This window comes from Cicer arietinum, chromosome 3, assembly GCF_000331145.2.
Source record: "Cicer arietinum cultivar CDC Frontier isolate Library 1 chromosome 3, Cicar.CDCFrontier_v2.0, whole genome shotgun sequence".
Taxonomy (NCBI): domain Eukaryota; kingdom Viridiplantae; phylum Streptophyta; class Magnoliopsida; order Fabales; family Fabaceae; genus Cicer; species Cicer arietinum.
In genome coordinates, this window is record NC_021162.2 from 6,683,566 (window position 1) to 6,703,356 (window position 19,791).

Below are 19,791 nucleotides of genomic sequence, written 5' to 3' on the forward strand. Positions count from 1 at the left end.
TAGGGAAAGGAAGAAGATGCTAACCTCTGTCTCATCACAAAACTATGTCCTACTTGTGAAAAATTAGAAATAGAATTTGACAATCGTTTGAATGACTCAAACAATTTATCTCATAAATGAGGTTTTCTTAAAAATCAACTTTATGAAATAAAGAAACTCAATGAGGAACTTCAAGCTATGAATGAGAAGTATGAAAAAATCATTCTAGACTTGCAGTTATCTCATAAAAAGTTGTCTGAGCAACAAACAATTTTTTCAAAAAAAAAGAATGTCAAAATTCATCCTCCTCCATAAGAGGATACATAAAAGGAAATCTTGAAAATAGGAGTTGAAGAACTAAAAATTGACATTACCAACTTTGTTAAATCCACTGAAACATTCCAAAAGATATTGGGATCTCAATCTGGAATTTTTGACAAAGCTGGTATTGGGTTTAAAAGTTCTCAAAAACAAAAATTATATGAAAATTTGTTCTTCCCTAAAAAACAAGAGGATATGCCAAAATGCACTTTGTGCAAAAAACTTGGACATACTTTCAAAAGTTGTCACACTAAGAAAAAAACTGTCAACATAGAGAAGGGATGTTCATTATGTGGTAAACATGGGCACCATGACTCTAACACATATTCATCCTCTGATCAACAAAAGAAAGTCGCGGTTCTTGGATAGTGCTTACTCAAGGAATATGACAGGGGATAAGCACTGTTTTATTTCTTTGGAAATAAAGGATGGAGGATCATTCACTTTTGGAAACAATGATAAAGCTCAAATAAAAGGAACAAGTATTATTGGTAAAAACAATTATGCCAAAATAGAAAACGTTTAGTATGTGGATGGTTTAAAACATAGCTTGCTAAGTATTAGTCAACTATGTGATAGTGGATTTGAAGTTATTTTTAAACCTACTCTATGTGAGGTCAAACATTCATCATCGGGAAGATTTTTCTTCTCCGGTATTAGAAAAAAGAATTTATATGAGCTATATTTGGATGATTTACCTACTAAATATTGTTTTGTATCTATTGAAAAAGATAAATGGATATGGCACAACGAGCGAGTCATACAAGCTTGAACACTATTTCTAAATTATCAAAATTAGAATTAGTTAAAGGTCTTCCAAAAATTAACTTTGAGAAAGACAAAGTATGTGAAGCTTGTGCCAAAGGAAAACAAGTTAAAAGTAGCTTTCACTCTAAAAATATTGTTTCAACAAATCATCCTCTTGAACTTCTTCATATAGATCTCTTTGGCCCTATCAAAACTCCAAGTCTTAGTGGAAAAATATATGGATTTGTAATTGTTGATGATTTCACACGTTTTACATGGGTTTTATTTTTAAAACATAAAGATGAAGCTTTTGAGGCATTTCACCATTTTTACAAAAAGATTCAAAATGAAAAAGGATCAAAAATTGTCTCTGTAAGAAGTGGCCACATAGGTGAATTCGAAAATGAATCCTTTAAAATCTTTTTGATGAAAATGGAATTTCTCACAATTTTTCTTGCCCAAGAACTCCTCAACAAAATGGAGTTGTTGAAAGGAAAAATAGAACTTTACAAGAAATGGCTAGAACTATCTTAAATGAAGCCAACATTGAAAAATACTTTTTGGCCGAACCTATTAACAAAGCTTGTTATGTTTCAAATCGTGCATTCATCAGAAAAACTTTAAACAAAACTCCATATGAGCTATGGAAAGGCAAAAAATCAAACATTTCCTAATTTCATATATTTGGATGTTATTGCTATATTCTAAATAATAAAGAAAATTTGGGGAAAGTTTGATCCAAAATCTGATAAAGGTATTTTCTTGGGATACTCCACATCGTCAAAAAGTTATAGAATATATAATCTTAGGACTCAAACTATGGAGGAATCAATGCATGTTATTTTTTATGAGTTTGATGACTTGTGTTTAGAAAATATGGATAAATCTGAAGAAGATGAACATTCATCCTCTAGAGTACAAAGTCCAAACGAAGATGATGGTTTTGCTCCAACCACTCAGCAACTTCCAAAGGTATGGAAGATGGTAACACATCATCCTCCTGATCTGATCATTTAGAATACTGTTGATGGTGTTAGGACTAGACAATCTCTAAAAGAGAACACAAACAACATGGCCATGATTTCACAAGTTGAACCCAAAAGATTGATCAAACAATTTGTGACAAATCATATGTTGACACCATGATGGAGGAACTGTCACAGTTTGAAAGAAACAAAGTGTGGGACCTTGTGCCTCATTCTCTGGACAAATCCATCATTGGAACTAAATAGATATTTAGAAACAAACTGAATGAGGATAAAGAGGTCATTAGAAATAAAGCAATACTAGTGGCACAAGGTTACAACCAACAAGAAGGAATTGATTATGATGAAACATTCACACCGGTAGCAAGACTTGAAACCATTAGAATCCTCTTAGCATATGCCACTCATAAAGGTATCAAACTATTTCAAATGGATGTCAAAAATGCATTTTTTATGAGTTTGATCAACCTCCTGGCTTTGTGAACGAAAAGAAGTCTAATCACGTGTTCGAACTCTCAAAAGCTCTTTATGGATTAAAGCAAACTCCTCGAGCTTGGTACGAGAGGTTGAGTTCTTTTCTAAAAGAAAATGGGTTTGTAAGAGGACAGATCGATACCACACTCTTCAAGAAAACTCTTAAAAAGGATCTGTTAATTGTACAAATATATGTAGATGACATAATATTTGGGTCCACAATGAAAGAATGTGTGAAGATTTCTCTAATCTAATGCAAAACGAGTTTGAGATGAGCATGATGGGAAAGTTGAAATTCTTTCTTGGTTTACAAATTAAACAACTGGAAACCGACATCTTCATCTCTCAATAAAAATACACCAAGGATCTACTTAAAAAATATAACATGAGTTCAGCAAAAATTATGAGAACTCATATGCACCCATCCTCTATGCTACACAAAGATGATGAAGAAACTCCCATATCTGAAATAGACTACAGAGGGATGATTTGATCCTTGCTATACTTAACAACAAGTAGACCTGACATAGTATTTGCAGTTGGTCTTTGTGCAAGGTTTCAATCATCTCCTAAAGAATCTCATCTTACTGCATTAAAGAGGATATTTAGATATCTAGTTGTCACCACCAATCTTGGAATTTGATATAAAAATGCTCAAATCTTGACCTCATAGCTTATTGTGATGCTGACTATGCGGGAGATAAAGTTGAAAGAAAAAGCACCAGTGGAGCATACCAATTTCTTGGTAAATCTCTCATAAGTTGGTCATGCAAAAAATAATGTATCATTGCTTTATCAACTACATAGGTTGAATACATATCAGCTGTACAGTGTTGCTCTCAATTACTATGGATAAAGAACCAACTAGATGATTACTCTATGAGGTATGGCAAAATTCTTATCCTCTGATAATACAAGTGTTATTAATCATTCAAAAAACCCCATACAACATTCTAGATCTAAGCATATTGAAATCAAACATCATTTTATCAAAGATCATGTTCAAAAAGGGGACATAGAATTAATTTTCGTTGATACTGAAAATCAGTTGGCACATATTTTTATCAAATCTCTCCAGAAGGATCAATTCAAAAATATCTTGGAGGAACTCTCCATCATAAATTTGTCCATAGTTATTTAAATAAAAATTTATTTATTATTAGTTTTTATTTAAATTTTCTTTTGAGGATCATATCTAAAAATTTAAAAATGTCTTCCTCTAACATAAGAGGAAGAGCAAACTCTGATTATGTTTGGTCAACCTCAATATCATTTTTATATTTTTTTTATTTTTATTTTATTGGTCAACCTTATTCTTCCAAAAAGATCACATCTGATCTTTGAAAGGAACCTCAAATTCAGAGGATCAAAAATACCAGAAAGCATTTTTGTCCATTTTGGTGAAACTACCTCTTGTCGTGTCAGACAAGGCATGTGCACGCTCCTCCTCTCCATTGGTCAGTCTGTTTGGCGCGGCCTCCTTGGCTTCCGTCTAGCATTTAATGCGAAAACGGCTATTCTTGACCATTACAGCCATTCCCATGCCCCTATTCTGCCTACTCTATCATCATTGCTACCTATTCAATGACTTCCTCATCTGCCTCATTCCTCTTCCTCTAACGATCACAACCTTTTAAACTCCAACATGTTTCTACTTAAACCTCCTTCTTCATTTTTTATTTCTCCATCTACCTTCACATTTCATACACAAATGGCTCGAACCAAGCTTCCAGCTAAACGAAAAACCTCAAATAAGGCTCTAGATAATATCCATGATGACTACTCAAGCACTAAGTATGAAAGCCACGAAGAGGATCATTCTGAGGAAATTCATCCTCAAGAACCTATAAACGTTATTCATCCTCCTCTACAATCTGCAAACCTCACATCTTCACAATTTAATCTCAAATCTAAGAAACCCTCATCCTCTAACACTTCATCTTATGTACCCATCAGAAGATCCTCCAGAATCATGTTTGGAGTTGTATCTTCAAAGAAACCGCTTCCACAAGACAACACCATTCACGTCGTCAATTCTGATGACTCTGAGCAAACAATTTCTACATAATCCATTCCTAAACCATCCTCTGCAAAATCCATTTCCTAGGCATTTACTCCAAAAAAATCTCACACACCATCAACCAAAAAACCATGCTCCTCTCCTTTCAAGAAATTTGCCAATGTCTCACTGTTTTGACTCTCCAGCCTAGGAGACAACACTATTTTTCAAAATGGCAGCACAAATTCATGGTCAATGGCAAAATCATTGACCTTGATGATTTGAAAAAGGGAGGATTAAATGTGGAAGAAGTCTTTGATCAACTTGGCTAGACTTCCTTCATGCGTATCAATGAACCTCAATATCCTCGCCTTGTTAGAGCTTTCTATGCTGCATCAAATGGATGAAAAGGAAATACAAGTTTCAGAATTATGCTCAAAGGAGTTCATATGGAAATCAACCCAACCTCCATGTGCCACATATTGGATATTCGTGATGAAAGAGCACATTGCTTCTCGGACACATGGTATTCTTAGTGTAATATCACATGCACCACTGTCCTCCAAAACTCCATGATCAAGTAGCTTCCAATCTTCTTCATACGTGGCGTATCCTCCACAGCTTATGGAGGATGGTGAAGAGTTGTATTTTGATCTCAATCTATCTCACCATCAATTCTCTCCAAAAATTCCATTTTGAAGCTGTAACTGCTGAAAATTCTCAAAATTTACAGGGAACCTTCATGATGCCTCCATCTCCTCCACTAAGTCCCTCGCATCCTCCTCAAGTAAGTTTGGATATTGTTCTTCCTCCTCCAATAACTGCACCTTTTACATCTGCTCCAACCATTGTAGAACTTTCCCAAATTCTGCCAGAGGTTACTGGTCATTTTAGTTTCATTGACTCCTTTTTTGCCACAACTTATGCTCATTCGTCCAAGGACAAAGCTAGAAGTTAGCAAAACAAGAGTACAAGTGTCAATGACAAACCCAAAGACAAAAGCCCCAACAAAAGGACGGAAGAAAGGCGGAACCAAAAGGAGATAAGGCTTCTCAAAACAATCAGAAGAAATTGATTGTCAGATTCAATAACTTACATCCCACCATATCTCAATTTGGCCTTATTCTTGAATGGGTAACCAAATATTTGGTCCCTGCAGTTGCCCCTGGAGACCATCCTCCGAAGATGCCAGCCAACCTTCTACTGTTGTTCCTCACCCATTAACTTCCTCCTTGTCTGATGATCCCTCCTCTTCAGAAAGACATTGTGGCTCGTTTAGTTCTTTTTGTTGTTGACTAAATTCAGGGGAAGCAAGATTACGAAAAATGTTTTGTCATATTTTTTTGCCTAAGAGGATCAATGTTTGCTTGTTGCTTAATGTTTTGTAATATGAAACAATTATGTTTTAATTCAATGAAAGTTTTTTTTTTTTTCAAAAATTGCATATCTCAAAAATGCTTCTATTCGAATGTTTAAAAGGGAAAAATTTTCAAAAAATATTACTTGTACGATTAAGGGGGAGCTTAATTATTTCTTCATTATTGTTACAAAAATCATAATCTAAAGAATTTTTTCATCAGCAAAAAAGGGGGAGATTGTTGGGACAAAATCTCTCTCAAATAGTTTTAATGATAACACAATTATTTAAAAGACTATGATTGTGGTTAATGACTAATATGTGCTTTTGAGTGAATTCATATTAGAAAACAAGTTACTCATCATTAAGATAAAAAGGATAAAAATATAACTGGAGGATAGACATACAAGAGGATGAATTCTTAAGAGGATGAACCTTCAAAGTTACAAAATATTCATCACTGAAACAATGATTTTTAGTCATAAAGAGAAGATAAATCAGTGTTCAAAGAATGAATGAAAAAAAAAGAAATATAAATGAAGAGGTCAGAAGTCAGAGTTTACATGTACGAGGATGGACTGTAAGAGGGTCTATTTATAGGAGGTTTCTAGGAGGTTTGAACCTCCTGTACGAGGATGGACTGAATCAGTCAAATGATAGTTGGATGACATTTCTGTAATTATGATTAATAACCTTAGACTTTTTGATTAAAGTCCCCAACGATCATAAAGTGTTTGACACATGAAAAGAGCATCACAAGATCTCTATAAAAGGAAGGGAGCTCTTCATTATCAGATACAACAACATTGCATAAAAAGAGCAAGATTATAAAAGCTATCAAGAGCAATTTTCATCCTCTCTTTATACTTTATATAATCTTACACTAGATCTTTGAAATATCTTTTAGAAAGTGTTAAGTAAAGAGAAACATCATAGTCATATCACTTTGTAATTTCCACGTGAGTTACACTTGGAAATAGTTGAAACTTGTAAGAAACAATGGTGTAAGCTTGATGAGGCTAAAAATACACAAAGTGTAACCAACCTCTGTGAGAGGTTAATCAGTTTGATCATTAGTAAAAACTCACAAGTGTGTGAGGACTGGACGTAGCGTTCATTGGTTGAACCAATATAAAAGTTGTGTGTGTCATCCTCTATACTTTCTCTTTTATTTATTCAGCTCAAATTTAAAGGCTTAAATTTTTATCCTTTGATTCTCATCCTCTTGGAGAGGATAGTGATTCAAAACACGTGAGAAAATATTTAAACAACAATATCCTTATTCAACCCCCTCCTTTTAGTGATATTTTAGCTACATTAATGTCCTTATTATGTCGTGTAAGCAATGAATCCTTCATTCACAAAAATTATAAACAACTTAGAAATATATTAGATAAGTGATAATTATTTCCTAAGTTCTTAATTCAAAGTTGGAACCAGAGGCAACTTAGCCAGTGGAAGAACTCTGAACTAGAGGTTACTCGTTATGGAGTAAATAGATCAAAGGCAACATGACCAGGGCTACATGGATCAAAGACAACATGACCAAAGGCAAACTCTAATCAAATGTAGCATGGTTAGAGGATGCACCAGAGGCAGCATGGTTAGAGGATGCATGGACCAAAGGCAGTTTGGTCAGATGATGCATGGACCAGAGGTAGCGTGGTCAAAGAATGCATGCACTAGAGGCATTATGGTTAGAGGATGCATGGATCAAAGGTAGTGTGGTCAGATTATACATCGACCAAAGGCAGTGTGGTTAGAGGATACATGGACTAGAGGAAAAATTAGAGGATGAGTGTCCAGAGGAATATTAGAGGTAGCTTAATCAGAGGGACTTAGATTAGAGGCAACTTGACTAGAGGATACGTGGATCAAAGGTGACATAATCAGAGGAACTTGGGTTAGAGGTAGCATAGTCATAGGCAAAATCTGATCAGATGCAACATAATTAGTGGCAAACTTTGATCAAATGCAACATCATTAGAAGATGTTATGTTTAGGAGCATTTCACTAGAGGCAAAATACTCAGAATTTAAAGAACAGAAATCAGAGGCATAAAGAGATACAACCATCAGAGGCAAAACACTTAGAAAACAACATCAGGTGCATAAGAATAGAGAGGGGTTATCAGAGGCAAAAGTAAGGTGGATTTACTAGGGATAAAAAAAAAAAGGGAAATTTATCAAAGGCAAAAGTCCAAGTTATAAAATGACATCCAGAGGCAACATTGCATAGGCAAGGGGGAAAACTTCCAAGGCACGTGCAACAAGCAAACAAAAAGCGTGCATGACATTTTAAAATCGTTGGGTGCAGATTCAAAACACCTATATGCTAAAAAATTCATTTCTCTCACACATCTAAGTTATTTTAACCTTAAAATCCTCAAAATAATTTATGACAAGAAGTAAGGGATTTCAGTGAATAAATTCCCATAACCTTCATGCTAAAATAAGTTAATGTAACAGAACTCACTGTTTTCTATGAATTATTCTCTTTAATTAGAGCTGATGTCTACTCTAACATCTCTTAGTTTCTTCAGTCTTTGGGCTTTGTTCCCGTTATTGGAGTTCCTCCTACTTGTTCTTTATTTCTCTTTTAGTATTGTTTTTGGTTGATAATTGAAGATTCAAAGATGGAACCATACATGCAAGGGGTCGGGATAAGTTTGGAGAATTTCAGTGAGCTATTGTGTTTGGAAGATTTTGGAGTGAATGAAAATTTGATGGATGAAGGGGATGAAGAACAGTGGTAGCGTTGGGGTTTTCTCAAGAATGTTTTGAGAGTGTGTGACAAGAAAATAAAAGAAATGAAGGTGGAAGATGGGTTAGTACCCGTGAGTGAAGAAAAAAAAGAAAAATAAATGTGACATTCTTTCTCTTTGTCACTTGGACTTGTTAATATTATTACTTTCTTATTTTACCCTTGATCTTAAATAAATATTACTAAGACCACAACATTCACAACTACTAAAATTCTAGAAATTCTAACTAATACTCAAATCTTATAAATATTTATAAGGTAGTGAGAGTACTATTACAATACTCTTTTTATTCTCGTGTGTTAAAAGTAATTTCAATGTTATAAAATATTTATTCTTGTTCGATTGTTGTGTTATAAAATATTCATTCGTGTATGTTGTTTTTATATATTTATATAACAAATATTTATGACACATCTTGTGCGGTGAATAGTTTTGTTAATTTATTTCCATTTGACTTGTTAAAAAAAACTTATATCTTTATGTTATATTTATATATAAATTCCACAATTATATTCACACCACATACAATAAATTTTAACTTTTATATTAAAAAAATATTGAATAAATATAGGAGGTTAGTGAAGGTGCAAACACGAGAAGAACGGTTGAATTGTGTTAGCCAAAGTTGATAATTTTATGCTAATTATTTGATGAAGGTTGATTGGTTTTTATGAATTACTTAGATAAGAAGCAATCGGATTCAAAGGCAGCAAGCAATGAAATCATAAATAATTTGGTATATAGATTTATCCTAATTCACCACTAACTTTGTTACATTTAGTCCCTTAATTTAGAAGGTTTTAATCCACTAATTTAAATTCCTTGAATTACAAAGCCCCTGACCCTCCAAGCTAGTCTTCTCAAACAGCTTGGCAACGCCAGACTTTTAAGGAACTAACCACCCTAACCCTAAAATTCAAGTTTTCTCCAAAGAACCTGACAACCTCAGATTTGAATAGTGATCGATGATCGGTGTCAAATTTCTTCGTTTTCTCTCAAGGTGCCACTACGGCTGCCATTTTTTATGTGTCCTGCTCCTCTCTCTTTCTCATACAATCATACATTTCTTTCTTCTTATTTTCAATTAATTTTTTATTATTTAATTATATTTTACTCTCGATTATGGGCTTAACTCATAAAACACATTTTACTCATTTTTTTAAATAAAATCAACAATTATCAAAACTAATTTTTTTAAGACTTTTTTAAACACAATTTCATTAATCAAACATTACTAATATTTCAAAATTAGTATTTTATACAATAAGGTAATTAAAGTAATCAAACTTTTAAAATACATTAATAACCAAAACTCTCATATTGAAAATAATAACTATAATTATTACAATAATATTTTTCAAATAATCACGTAAAAATACTACTATCTTTAAAGAATAGTCAAAACGATAATATAAATAAATATAACACCAACAATGTATTTTAATTACTAAATCACAATAAATATGTATACAATCACCATTCCATAGAAAATATATAAAAATAAAGAAAATCAATTACATTATTACTAATACCTCAAGATAATTATTTACAAAATAAATAACTAAAAATAGAAAATAGTTAGAAATAATTAAAATATAAATATATGCACATTTAACATCAGTCAAACACGTATGAAAATATCACATCAATTACCTACACGCATATTGATCAATGTTTCTAGTTTTTTACTGTGGCATTTTAAAAGCTCTCTATAGTTTAGATTATATTTTTAGCTTGTTTCTAAACTTTTGGTCGAAATTGAATTTTAATTTTATTATTTGCACATTGACCCCTGCTCACTCTGTAGGCTATAACTTGAGCTCTAGATATCGGATTGACGCGCGCAAGAAGGCGTTGAAAAACAAAAAATCAGAGCCACAACTTTTGTGTTGGAATAAAAGTCCAATGTCGAACTTTACTGGACCAAAACTGTAAATTTCATTATCTAAGCTTTTGTAATAATTTTAAGTATTGAGTCGTTTGTTTTACAAGTCCAAGAAAGCGAATACAATATATTCAGAGTTTCCTTCTATTTTAAACCATGCTATCGTCGGATTGAGAAAGATATAGAAAAACTTTATTTCTTTATTTATTTTATGAAAGGCTAAATTTCTTAGATTGATCTGTTGTTTTAGAGTTTTATCAACACCTTGAGGTTCAGGTTATAATGTTAATTTCGCATTGTGATTTTATTTCTCTTTATTCGATTATACTTTTATTTAGATTGCTTAATTCGAATGTCAATAGGATTGATTAAATTAATTTGACAGAATTCGATTTTATATTTATTAAATTATAGTTTTGCGACGCTTGATCGTTAAATATAATGCTTCAATGACTGTGATGCTTAATCCAGTCAAAGAAACTGAATTCACATAGGGTTGATTACACTTGTTTGATCAACTCTATAGTCAAATAGAAATAGAGTTACGATTTAGAAATTAAATTCGTTGATAGAATCTATGATAGGTCTGAAACTCTCGAATCGGTGAATTAATCATTTTGCTAATTTGTTCGAACAAAATATGAAAACTCCCATTTCTAATTTCGACAACCCCCTTTCTAATTTCGACTTTCAATTTGGCTAATATTGTTATATCATAAGTTCTTGCGAAACGACTCAATTTATTACCTCTACCTACGTTTTATTACTTGTATTTGACCCATGTATGACAACAGATCACATATACACGTAAAATTATTTAAAATTTTATTCTTTAAAATATTTACATTAAAATACTATTATTTTTAGAAAAATATATAAAATATTAAAATATAATATTTGTTACTTATATTATTCATTTAGTCAAATATGTACAAAATTAGCACATCATAGAAAGCATCTATATAACTAAATTAATTATAAAATTTATCAATATATATTATAAAATAATTTTAACACTAAATTAATTATTTTAAATCTTATTTTATTAATAAAATAATTTATTATAAATTTTGGGGTATTTCAAGAACATTGAACCTGAATGCATTAACTTGAGGAAAAATCAAGGGCAAATGCTAGAATCTCATTTCCAAATCGTTATAGGTAAAGATCACATTTATTTATAATATATGTTAAATTACATTTGTGGTTCCTTAACTAAATTTCAGTTAACGTTTTAGTTTTTTACCTTTTTTTTTTCCCGAGTTGGTCATTTATTTTAATTTTAAGTAACAATTTGATATTTTATGTTTTAAAATATCAACAATGTTATCATTTTTTTTTTACAAAAATTCAAAAAATCATCAAAATTTTCAACCAAAACCCATAAAATTATAATAATCTTAAACAGAATACAAATTTCATCAAATCCATAACTCACATATTCAAATAAACTCATATTTTCATCTCCAACAACATCAAATAAAGAATGCAAATATGATTTTATTTCAAGATTTAAGTTATGAATTTGATTAAATTTACATTTTATTGAAGATGATAATGAATTTTATGAGTTTTGTTTGAAAATTTTGATGATTTTTTTGAATTTTTGTAAAAAAAGAACAACATTGTTGATATTTTAAAACATAAAATATCAAATTATCACTTAAATTTAAAATAAATGACCAGCTTGTAAAAAAAAAAAAAAGATAAATGACTAAACATTACGTGAAATTAAGTTAAAGTACCGCAAATGTAATTTAGTCTATAATATAACATTCAATTATAATATATTGTGTTTGTATATAAAGAAAAAAATAGTAAAACATGAAAAATGTAGATTACAAATCAAGAAATTAAAAGATCCATAAAACGAATTCTTATGATGAAGTAAATTAATTATGTTCTTAATTTTGTACAATTATCTTTCTAAATTAAACACATCCTTATACAGAAAAATTAATCGTGAAATTAGATTAGTTAAATAATTGTTGATTTTATGTTCATTGTTGTAAATTAACTAATGAAATTGCTTAGGAGACGACACATCAAATATTATATTTTGTGGAGAGAATACTACATTTTTTTTTTGCAATGATCATGATTTTTTAAACTATTATAGGAATTGTTAAATGATTAGTATTTTGTTGATTATAGTTATCAAACAGACAACCTAGAGAAGAATAGAAGTAAAAACCATTAGTCATTCACACATGAAAGTTCTAGATCAAACTAAATAATATAGTAGACTAAGAGAAAAAGAACACCCACCAATATATTTTATATGAGTATAATTTTAAGCACCACTAGATCATCGCACTCTCGATTTACGATATTCTGAAGATTTTTTATTTTTTTTTATTTTTAATTTCAACAGAAGGTCGCATTTCCATTATGTGATCATATACTAGATGTATAATTTTTTTTTACAATTATAAAATTGTTTATTTAATAAAACAAAAAGTAATTATAATATTTAAAAAATATTATTAATAAATAAAAATAAAAATATTATATTATATTAATAATAATAAAGTAAATTATATTAATAAAATTAAATTAAACAAACAAAATACATTAAATTAAAGAAAAATACAACAAATTGAAAAAAAAAATACATCAAATTCAAATTTATTATTATTATTAATTTTATTTATTAGATACGAGAAAAAAAAGGAAGAAGATGTTATAATATAATACGTCGTTTGGTTTGACACATCTATTTAACTGCATTTTTTTTTCAAATTAATGTATTTTATTAATAGTATTTTTATTTTTTATTTTTTTTAATTATTTCTAATTTATTTAAAAAATAAAAATACTATTAATAAAATAAAATACATTAAATTGAAAGAAAAAAAAACATCAAACGGTTGAATAATTGTGCAAAAACAAATAACATGTCCCTAATATTTTACCGATAAAATAACAACGTCCGTTAACAACTCCCTTTTATTTTTATCTCGATCTAATAAACAAACAAAAAATTAAATTAAATAACAATAATAAAATATTATTAATGTAATTAAAAAATTATAATAAAAATATTTAAAAAAATATAAAAATTTTATAATAAAATCCAACAAAATGTCAAAGTTAATGTGTTTGATAGATGTGCGAAAATAAATAACATATGTTATATTATTTTGATAAACCAAATCTATTTTGCAGATAAATTAACACTTAATATTATTTTGTTAACAATTGATTTATTGATTATTTAATAAATTTAAAATAATTAAAATATTTAAAAAATCAAAATACTATTAATAAAATAAATAAAATACATTAAATTGAAGAAAAAAATGCGGTTAAATAAATACATCAAAACAAACGAAGTAATGTTATAAAATTTGGATTTAATAAAAAAAAATAAATAATAATAATAATAATAATAATAATAATAAATTTTGAATTTGATGTATTTTTTCTTCAATTTGTGGTATTTTTTTCTTTAGTTTAATATATTTTATTTGTTCAATTTAATTAATATAATTTACTTTGTTATTACTATTATTATTAATATTATTTTATTATTTAATTTACTAATAATATTTGTTTTTTAAAATATTATAATTATTTTTGTTATATTAAATAAACAATTTTGTAATTGTAAAAATGAGGAAAAAAGATTTGTACGACAAGTGCATGGTCGCATCTCCTCTATCGAAATAAAAAACATTGAAGACGTCGCAGATCGGGAATGCGATCATCTAATAGTGTTAAAAAGTAGGATAGTTTGATATTATTTTATGAGAGTATAACAATTTTGTATGTTTTTTTTTTTTTCAAAAAAACGATATATGTAAAAAAAAATCCATAAAAATAGTAAAACATGAAAAATGTACATTACAAATAAAAAAATTAAAAGATCCATAAAACGAATTCTTATGATGAAGTAAATCAATTATGTTCTTTATTTTGTATAATTATCTTCTTAATTAAACACATTCTTTGACGGAAAAATTAATCATCAAATTAGATTAGTTAAATAATTGTTGGTTTCATGTTCATTGTTGTAAATTAACTAATGAAATTGCTTAGGAGACGACACGTCAAATATTTTGTGGAGAGAATACTACATTTTTTTTTTTTTGCAATGATCATGTTTTTTTTTTTTTATAAATATTATAGGAATTGTTAAATTATTAGTATTTTGTTGATGATAGTGATGAAACACACAACCTAGAGAAGAATAGAAGTAAAAACCATTAGTCAGTCATTCACTAACGAAAATTTCTAGATCATACTAAATAATATAGTAGACTAAGAGAAAAAGAACACCCACCAATATATTTTATATGAGTATAGTTTTAAGTGTTCAATAAAATCCTATGAAGAATTGGTGACGTATGTTACTTTCTAAAATTAGATATACGATGTATAAGTACTGGTACAAAATACTGATACAAGTATGAGATATAATATTTTTTTTGTAAGTATGAGTGTATTGCTAAAAAATATGATATTTTTTATATAATTTAATTAAGAGAACAAAATTATTTAATTAACAATATAAAATTTACAATAAAAATTTAAATTACACAAATTTGTTGATTACACAAACAAGTAAATTTAAATATATAAATAATATTATATTAATATATAACAAAATTATCAATTTCTCTCAAACTAAAGTAATACAAGAAAAAAATATCTACGACAATAAGATGGATATTGATATAATGTAAATACTATGTTCAGTACTTTACTATTTTAATAGTTTACTTTATAATTTTAGAAGTTGCCATCTTATGAAATCTTTGGGCATAAATTTTGTCCTCACTAGTAAAATTTTTTAAATGCTTACCTATAAATAAATGAGTCATGCTAACATATACTTTTAGAATACTAAAAGTAGAAATATTTTATTGAAAGAAAATGTTTGGATTTTTAGAAAATTAAAAACATAAAATTTAAAATAAAATTTATACATTTAAATCATTAAGGTGTGCCACTAGAACACATGTTAACATTTTCTTAAATAAAGTATGACAAATTCTACTCTAGTAACAAAATAAAAGTGTGTATCCACACTATAAATTGTTTTAGCAATAACTTTCTCTAATTTATCCACATAAATACTATTTAAATATTTATTAAAATTGATTAAATTAAATTTTTTAATATATTTAATTATTTAATTTTAACTTTAGTAATTAAATAAATTATTTCTATAATAAATCATAATAAAAAAACGTCATTTTAAAATAAATCTAATAAAAAAGTTAAATATTTAGTACTATTAAATATAAAATATAGTAAACTCATTAATTATAACATATCATTAAATTATTAACGATTTAAACCAATAATAACAAAATAAAATATGTTAATTTTTCAAATATATTAGGTCTTCCTACAGTTGATTTTTTTCAAAGCAAAGCATTAACTAGCAACCAAAGTATGCAATGGATTGGAGAGTCGATTTGAATGATGGGATAGAGGCAAAGAAACAAAGACCAAAGAGTGACGACAATAGACACACTCCGAAAACTACGAAACTAACATAAACCCGAAATAGACACGTGTCAATCAATAACCACTAACAAACTGACCCCACCCAATTAAAACGTCCCTTCACCTTCACTTTCACTTTCACACACGCACACTCACACCACTCGCACGTGCTCTTTTTCTCCTTCCCTTTTTCCTCGCCACTTATCTCTCTCTTCTCTTTTCTTTTCTCTCTCACTTTCCAAATCCAAATCAAATCAAACTAATCAAAAATCATAAACATTCCTCCAAACAAACCCTAACCCCTTTTCTTCATTCAATTCAATTCAATTTCTACGCATGGGAGCTGTGACGTCATCAATGGCGGCGAAGTTCGCTTTCTTTCCGCCGAATCCTGCTTCTTACGGAATCGGAGTTGATGAAGCTACGGGGAAGAATAAGATAACTGGAGTTGATACTAGGGAAAACGTCGACGTTTTGAAGCTTTGTACCAAGAGAGGGAATAACATAGTTGCGTTGTATATAAGAAACACTTCGGCTTCTCTAACACTTCTTTATTCTCATGGAAACGCTGCTGATCTAGGTCAGATGTACGAGTTGTTCAGTGAACTCAGTGTTCATCTCCGAGTTAACCTTTTGTGGTAGGTGTTTGTCGTCACGTGACCTTCACGTGCTTATCTGTCGACGTTGTCCACACTAATTGTAATTACTATTATTATGTTAGTTGTTATGTCATGTCATGTGCCAATGCCTTTTGTATTATTATGATTATTATTACTCAATTATTATTATTAGGTAAATTTCTAATTGGTTTTCTAATTTTTGATTTTTTTTTTAGTTATGACTATTCTGGGTATGGTCAGTCATCTGGGAAGGTAAGCAAGCGATCTATTTAATTTGGACGGTTTTGAAGTTATATTTAAAATTTGAGGTTTAGGTTGTTGTGAATTGTGATTTGAATTTAATTTGGAAAAAATGTTACTATCATTGGATAGGATTTATGTAATGCCCTTTTTGTATGTTTGGATGAAATTATTTTCAATTGCGGTTGCTGTTACTTCCGGTGCCTTTTTTTTTTTTCTTCCTAATTACTGTCCGCCATTGCAAATGTGGCTGTAATATGAAGGTTTTGAAATTCCCTAGAATTGTGCCGCAACTGCAATTACAAGTGGATTGGCTGCATTGTAGTGAAATGCTGACAAATGTGATCTAGTTTATAGAGACTTTCAAATCCCGTAATTTAGAACCTTACCTATGATGTTGGATTAAACTGTTTCCTTTTTTTAATTTTTTTAAGATAAGAAATAAAATTGAAATATAAAGTTTTAATTGTTAATTATACACAAAGTGTAGAAAGATGTTACATGAATGTCCAATTATATTTCAACCTTTTGTTATAGACATCTTAAAAGAAGTAATGTTACAATTTTTGACAACATAGTTAGATTTGACTAGACATATCTATTTTATTTTATTGGCTTCTTTTTAAATGAATATTTTATTTGTTTTACTCATTTTTATGGATATTTTATAATTTTATTATTTTCTCTTTTTTTTTTATTCATTGTTAACCTTGAGGAAATATTTTACCCTCATTTTATATGTAGAAAATAAAATTCATGATCCAAAAAAAGAAAGATGTCTAGATGATGATGAAAATGCTTGGATATTTATTTGAATGGGAGTTTCAGTTGATAACAGTGTGTAATTTTTTGGACAGCCTAGTGAGCAGAACACTTATGCAGATATAGAAGCTGCTTATAAATGTTTGGTAGAAATGTATGGGACCAAAGAAGAAGATATTATTCTGTATGGACAATCTGTTGGTAGTGGTCCGACTACAGATTTGGCTTCTCGTTTACCCAACCTTAGAGCTGTCATTCTCCATAGTCCTATCTTATCTGGCCTTCGAGTCATGTATCCGGTGAAGCGGACTTACTGGTTTGACATTTATAAGGTTTTATCTCGTTCAGTGCTAAATTGGTGAACTTAAATATTCAATTTGGATATGTATTTTTTTGTCATATTACTTAGTTCTAATGATTTTTGTTTACTTTTTTTTTTGCAGAACATTGATAAAATTCCCTTGGTAAATTGTCCTGTTCTTGTAATTCATGTGAGTATATTTATTTCCAACAAATATATAATATCAAACTAAATGTTCTGCTGTATAGAATGGACTAATAATTTGGAGTACTTATGCAATAGATTAAGTATTATAATTTATAGCATTTGTCCTTTTTGCTTTCTATACATACCCTCACCACTCTTGACAATAATCCCATTGAACTTTATGTAGCTGTATTAATAGGTTGTATTATTTGGATTTGTGATTACAAAATCTTTCTCTCAGTTGCTGAGAAATTCTTGACTATTGTTATTGTAGATTTCCATCTAAGCTTTCTATATGTATTTTTCAAACATCGTGTCAAGTTTTCCTAAGTACTTTGATAGCAATATGTAACTAGAAGAACTGTTTTATTGAAAATATCTCACCATATGCTATTGTTTTGAGGAAAATTAGAGTGTTTAGTAAAATTTGAAAGTGTATGAGTCTTGATTGGTCACTCACACCTTAGGAGAAGGGAATGAATGTGCTGATTGGTTTGCTAAATTTGGGGTCAACATAGATTATGCTATGAAAGTTTGCAGTTAGTCTTTGTTCTTTCTTCTGTTACTTTTGTTTCTTCTTCATAAAACATGAACACGAAAAGATAAACACTCTGACCTTCCTTCCTCCTCTTTCCATTTCACTAGCAGAGTTAGGTTGCTCCTCCACCTGCTGGCCACGCCGACTGTTACATTACATTCCCGAACCTACTTCCACTCCCCATTTACCCCCACTTGCTTCTTAATGTTCCTTCTTCCCTTGCATTTTTGCTGATATACACATAGTGATAGTTTATGGTGGGTGACTAACATACATACATGCTTACAACAATATGTTTTCATTCCTTACTTCAATACATCATTGGCAATACTGCCATTCACTTAACTTTATGATTGTGATATGCAATAAGGAATTGCAAAGGTTTGTCAACTCGTGATTTTTTTTAATATTTTGAATTGGCCATCACATTAATATAAGTTTGCATTCAAGCTTTTAGGTCCAATAATTTTTTTCATCAACTGAAAAACATATTACTCGAATAACAAATTATATAGCTCATGCTTTTCTATGTTATGTGTACTAAAAGAAGAGGGAAAGTAGATCAACATAGTTATCATGCATATTGGATGTTTAATTAGGCATTTAAATGGAGATGTTCATGATTGACATCAATATTCAATGTTCTAGATAAATTAGATATTTGGGAACATTTTCATGGGTTGGAATACTTTTTCATTGGTCAATTATTTTGTTAATCGCCTAAACTAATACTGGCATAAAGCAATCAATGTATACTTTTCACCTTTCAGGCATGTCTATTTAGTAAGATTGTTCTTTGTATTGATTTGTTTCTTTTAGGGAACAGCTGATGATGTAGTAGATTGCTCCCACGGGAAACAACTTTGGGAACATTGTAAACAAAAGTACGAACCCTTATGGGTTAAAGGAGGAAATCATTGTGACCTAGAGCTCTACCCTCAATATATAAAGCACCTAAAGAAATTTATTGCAGCTATCGAGAAGTCCTCGCATCCAAGAACTGAACCTGGACCTGCTCCTGATCAACTGGACAAACCTCGAAACAGCAAAGATTTTCGAGAGAAACCTAGACCCAGCATGGATTTAAGGGAGAATTCTAGACGGAGTATTGAATTCAAAGAAAAGCCTAGAACAAGCATGGAGCATAAAGAAAAATCAAGAGCTGGTGTGGATAA

The 19,791-nt window shown here is 29.7% G+C and overlaps 1 protein-coding gene across 2 annotated transcripts in view; it reads left to right on the forward strand.

Annotated features, from left to right (window-relative positions):
* Window positions 1-16,107: 16,107 nt before the first annotated feature.
* LOC101505632 (uncharacterized) overlaps window positions 16,108-19,791 on the forward strand; it is a 4,303-nt gene continuing 619 nt past the window's right edge. Inside the window, exons 1-5 of one of the 2 annotated variants that reach the window (XM_012713374.3) lie at window positions 16,108-16,607; window positions 16,805-16,841; window positions 17,687-17,923; window positions 18,035-18,082; window positions 19,443-19,604. In XM_012713374.3, the coding sequence (XP_012568828.1) occupies window positions 16,306-16,607; window positions 16,805-16,841; window positions 17,687-17,923; window positions 18,035-18,082; window positions 19,443-19,454 (636 nt within the window). In that variant the 5' untranslated portion in view covers window positions 16,108-16,305 and the 3' untranslated portion in view covers window positions 19,455-19,604. Of the gene's footprint in view, window positions 16,608-16,804; window positions 16,842-17,686; window positions 17,924-18,034; window positions 18,083-19,435; window positions 19,790-19,791 lie in introns of those variants that run through there. The other variant, XM_073366742.1, reaches the window with a different exon arrangement.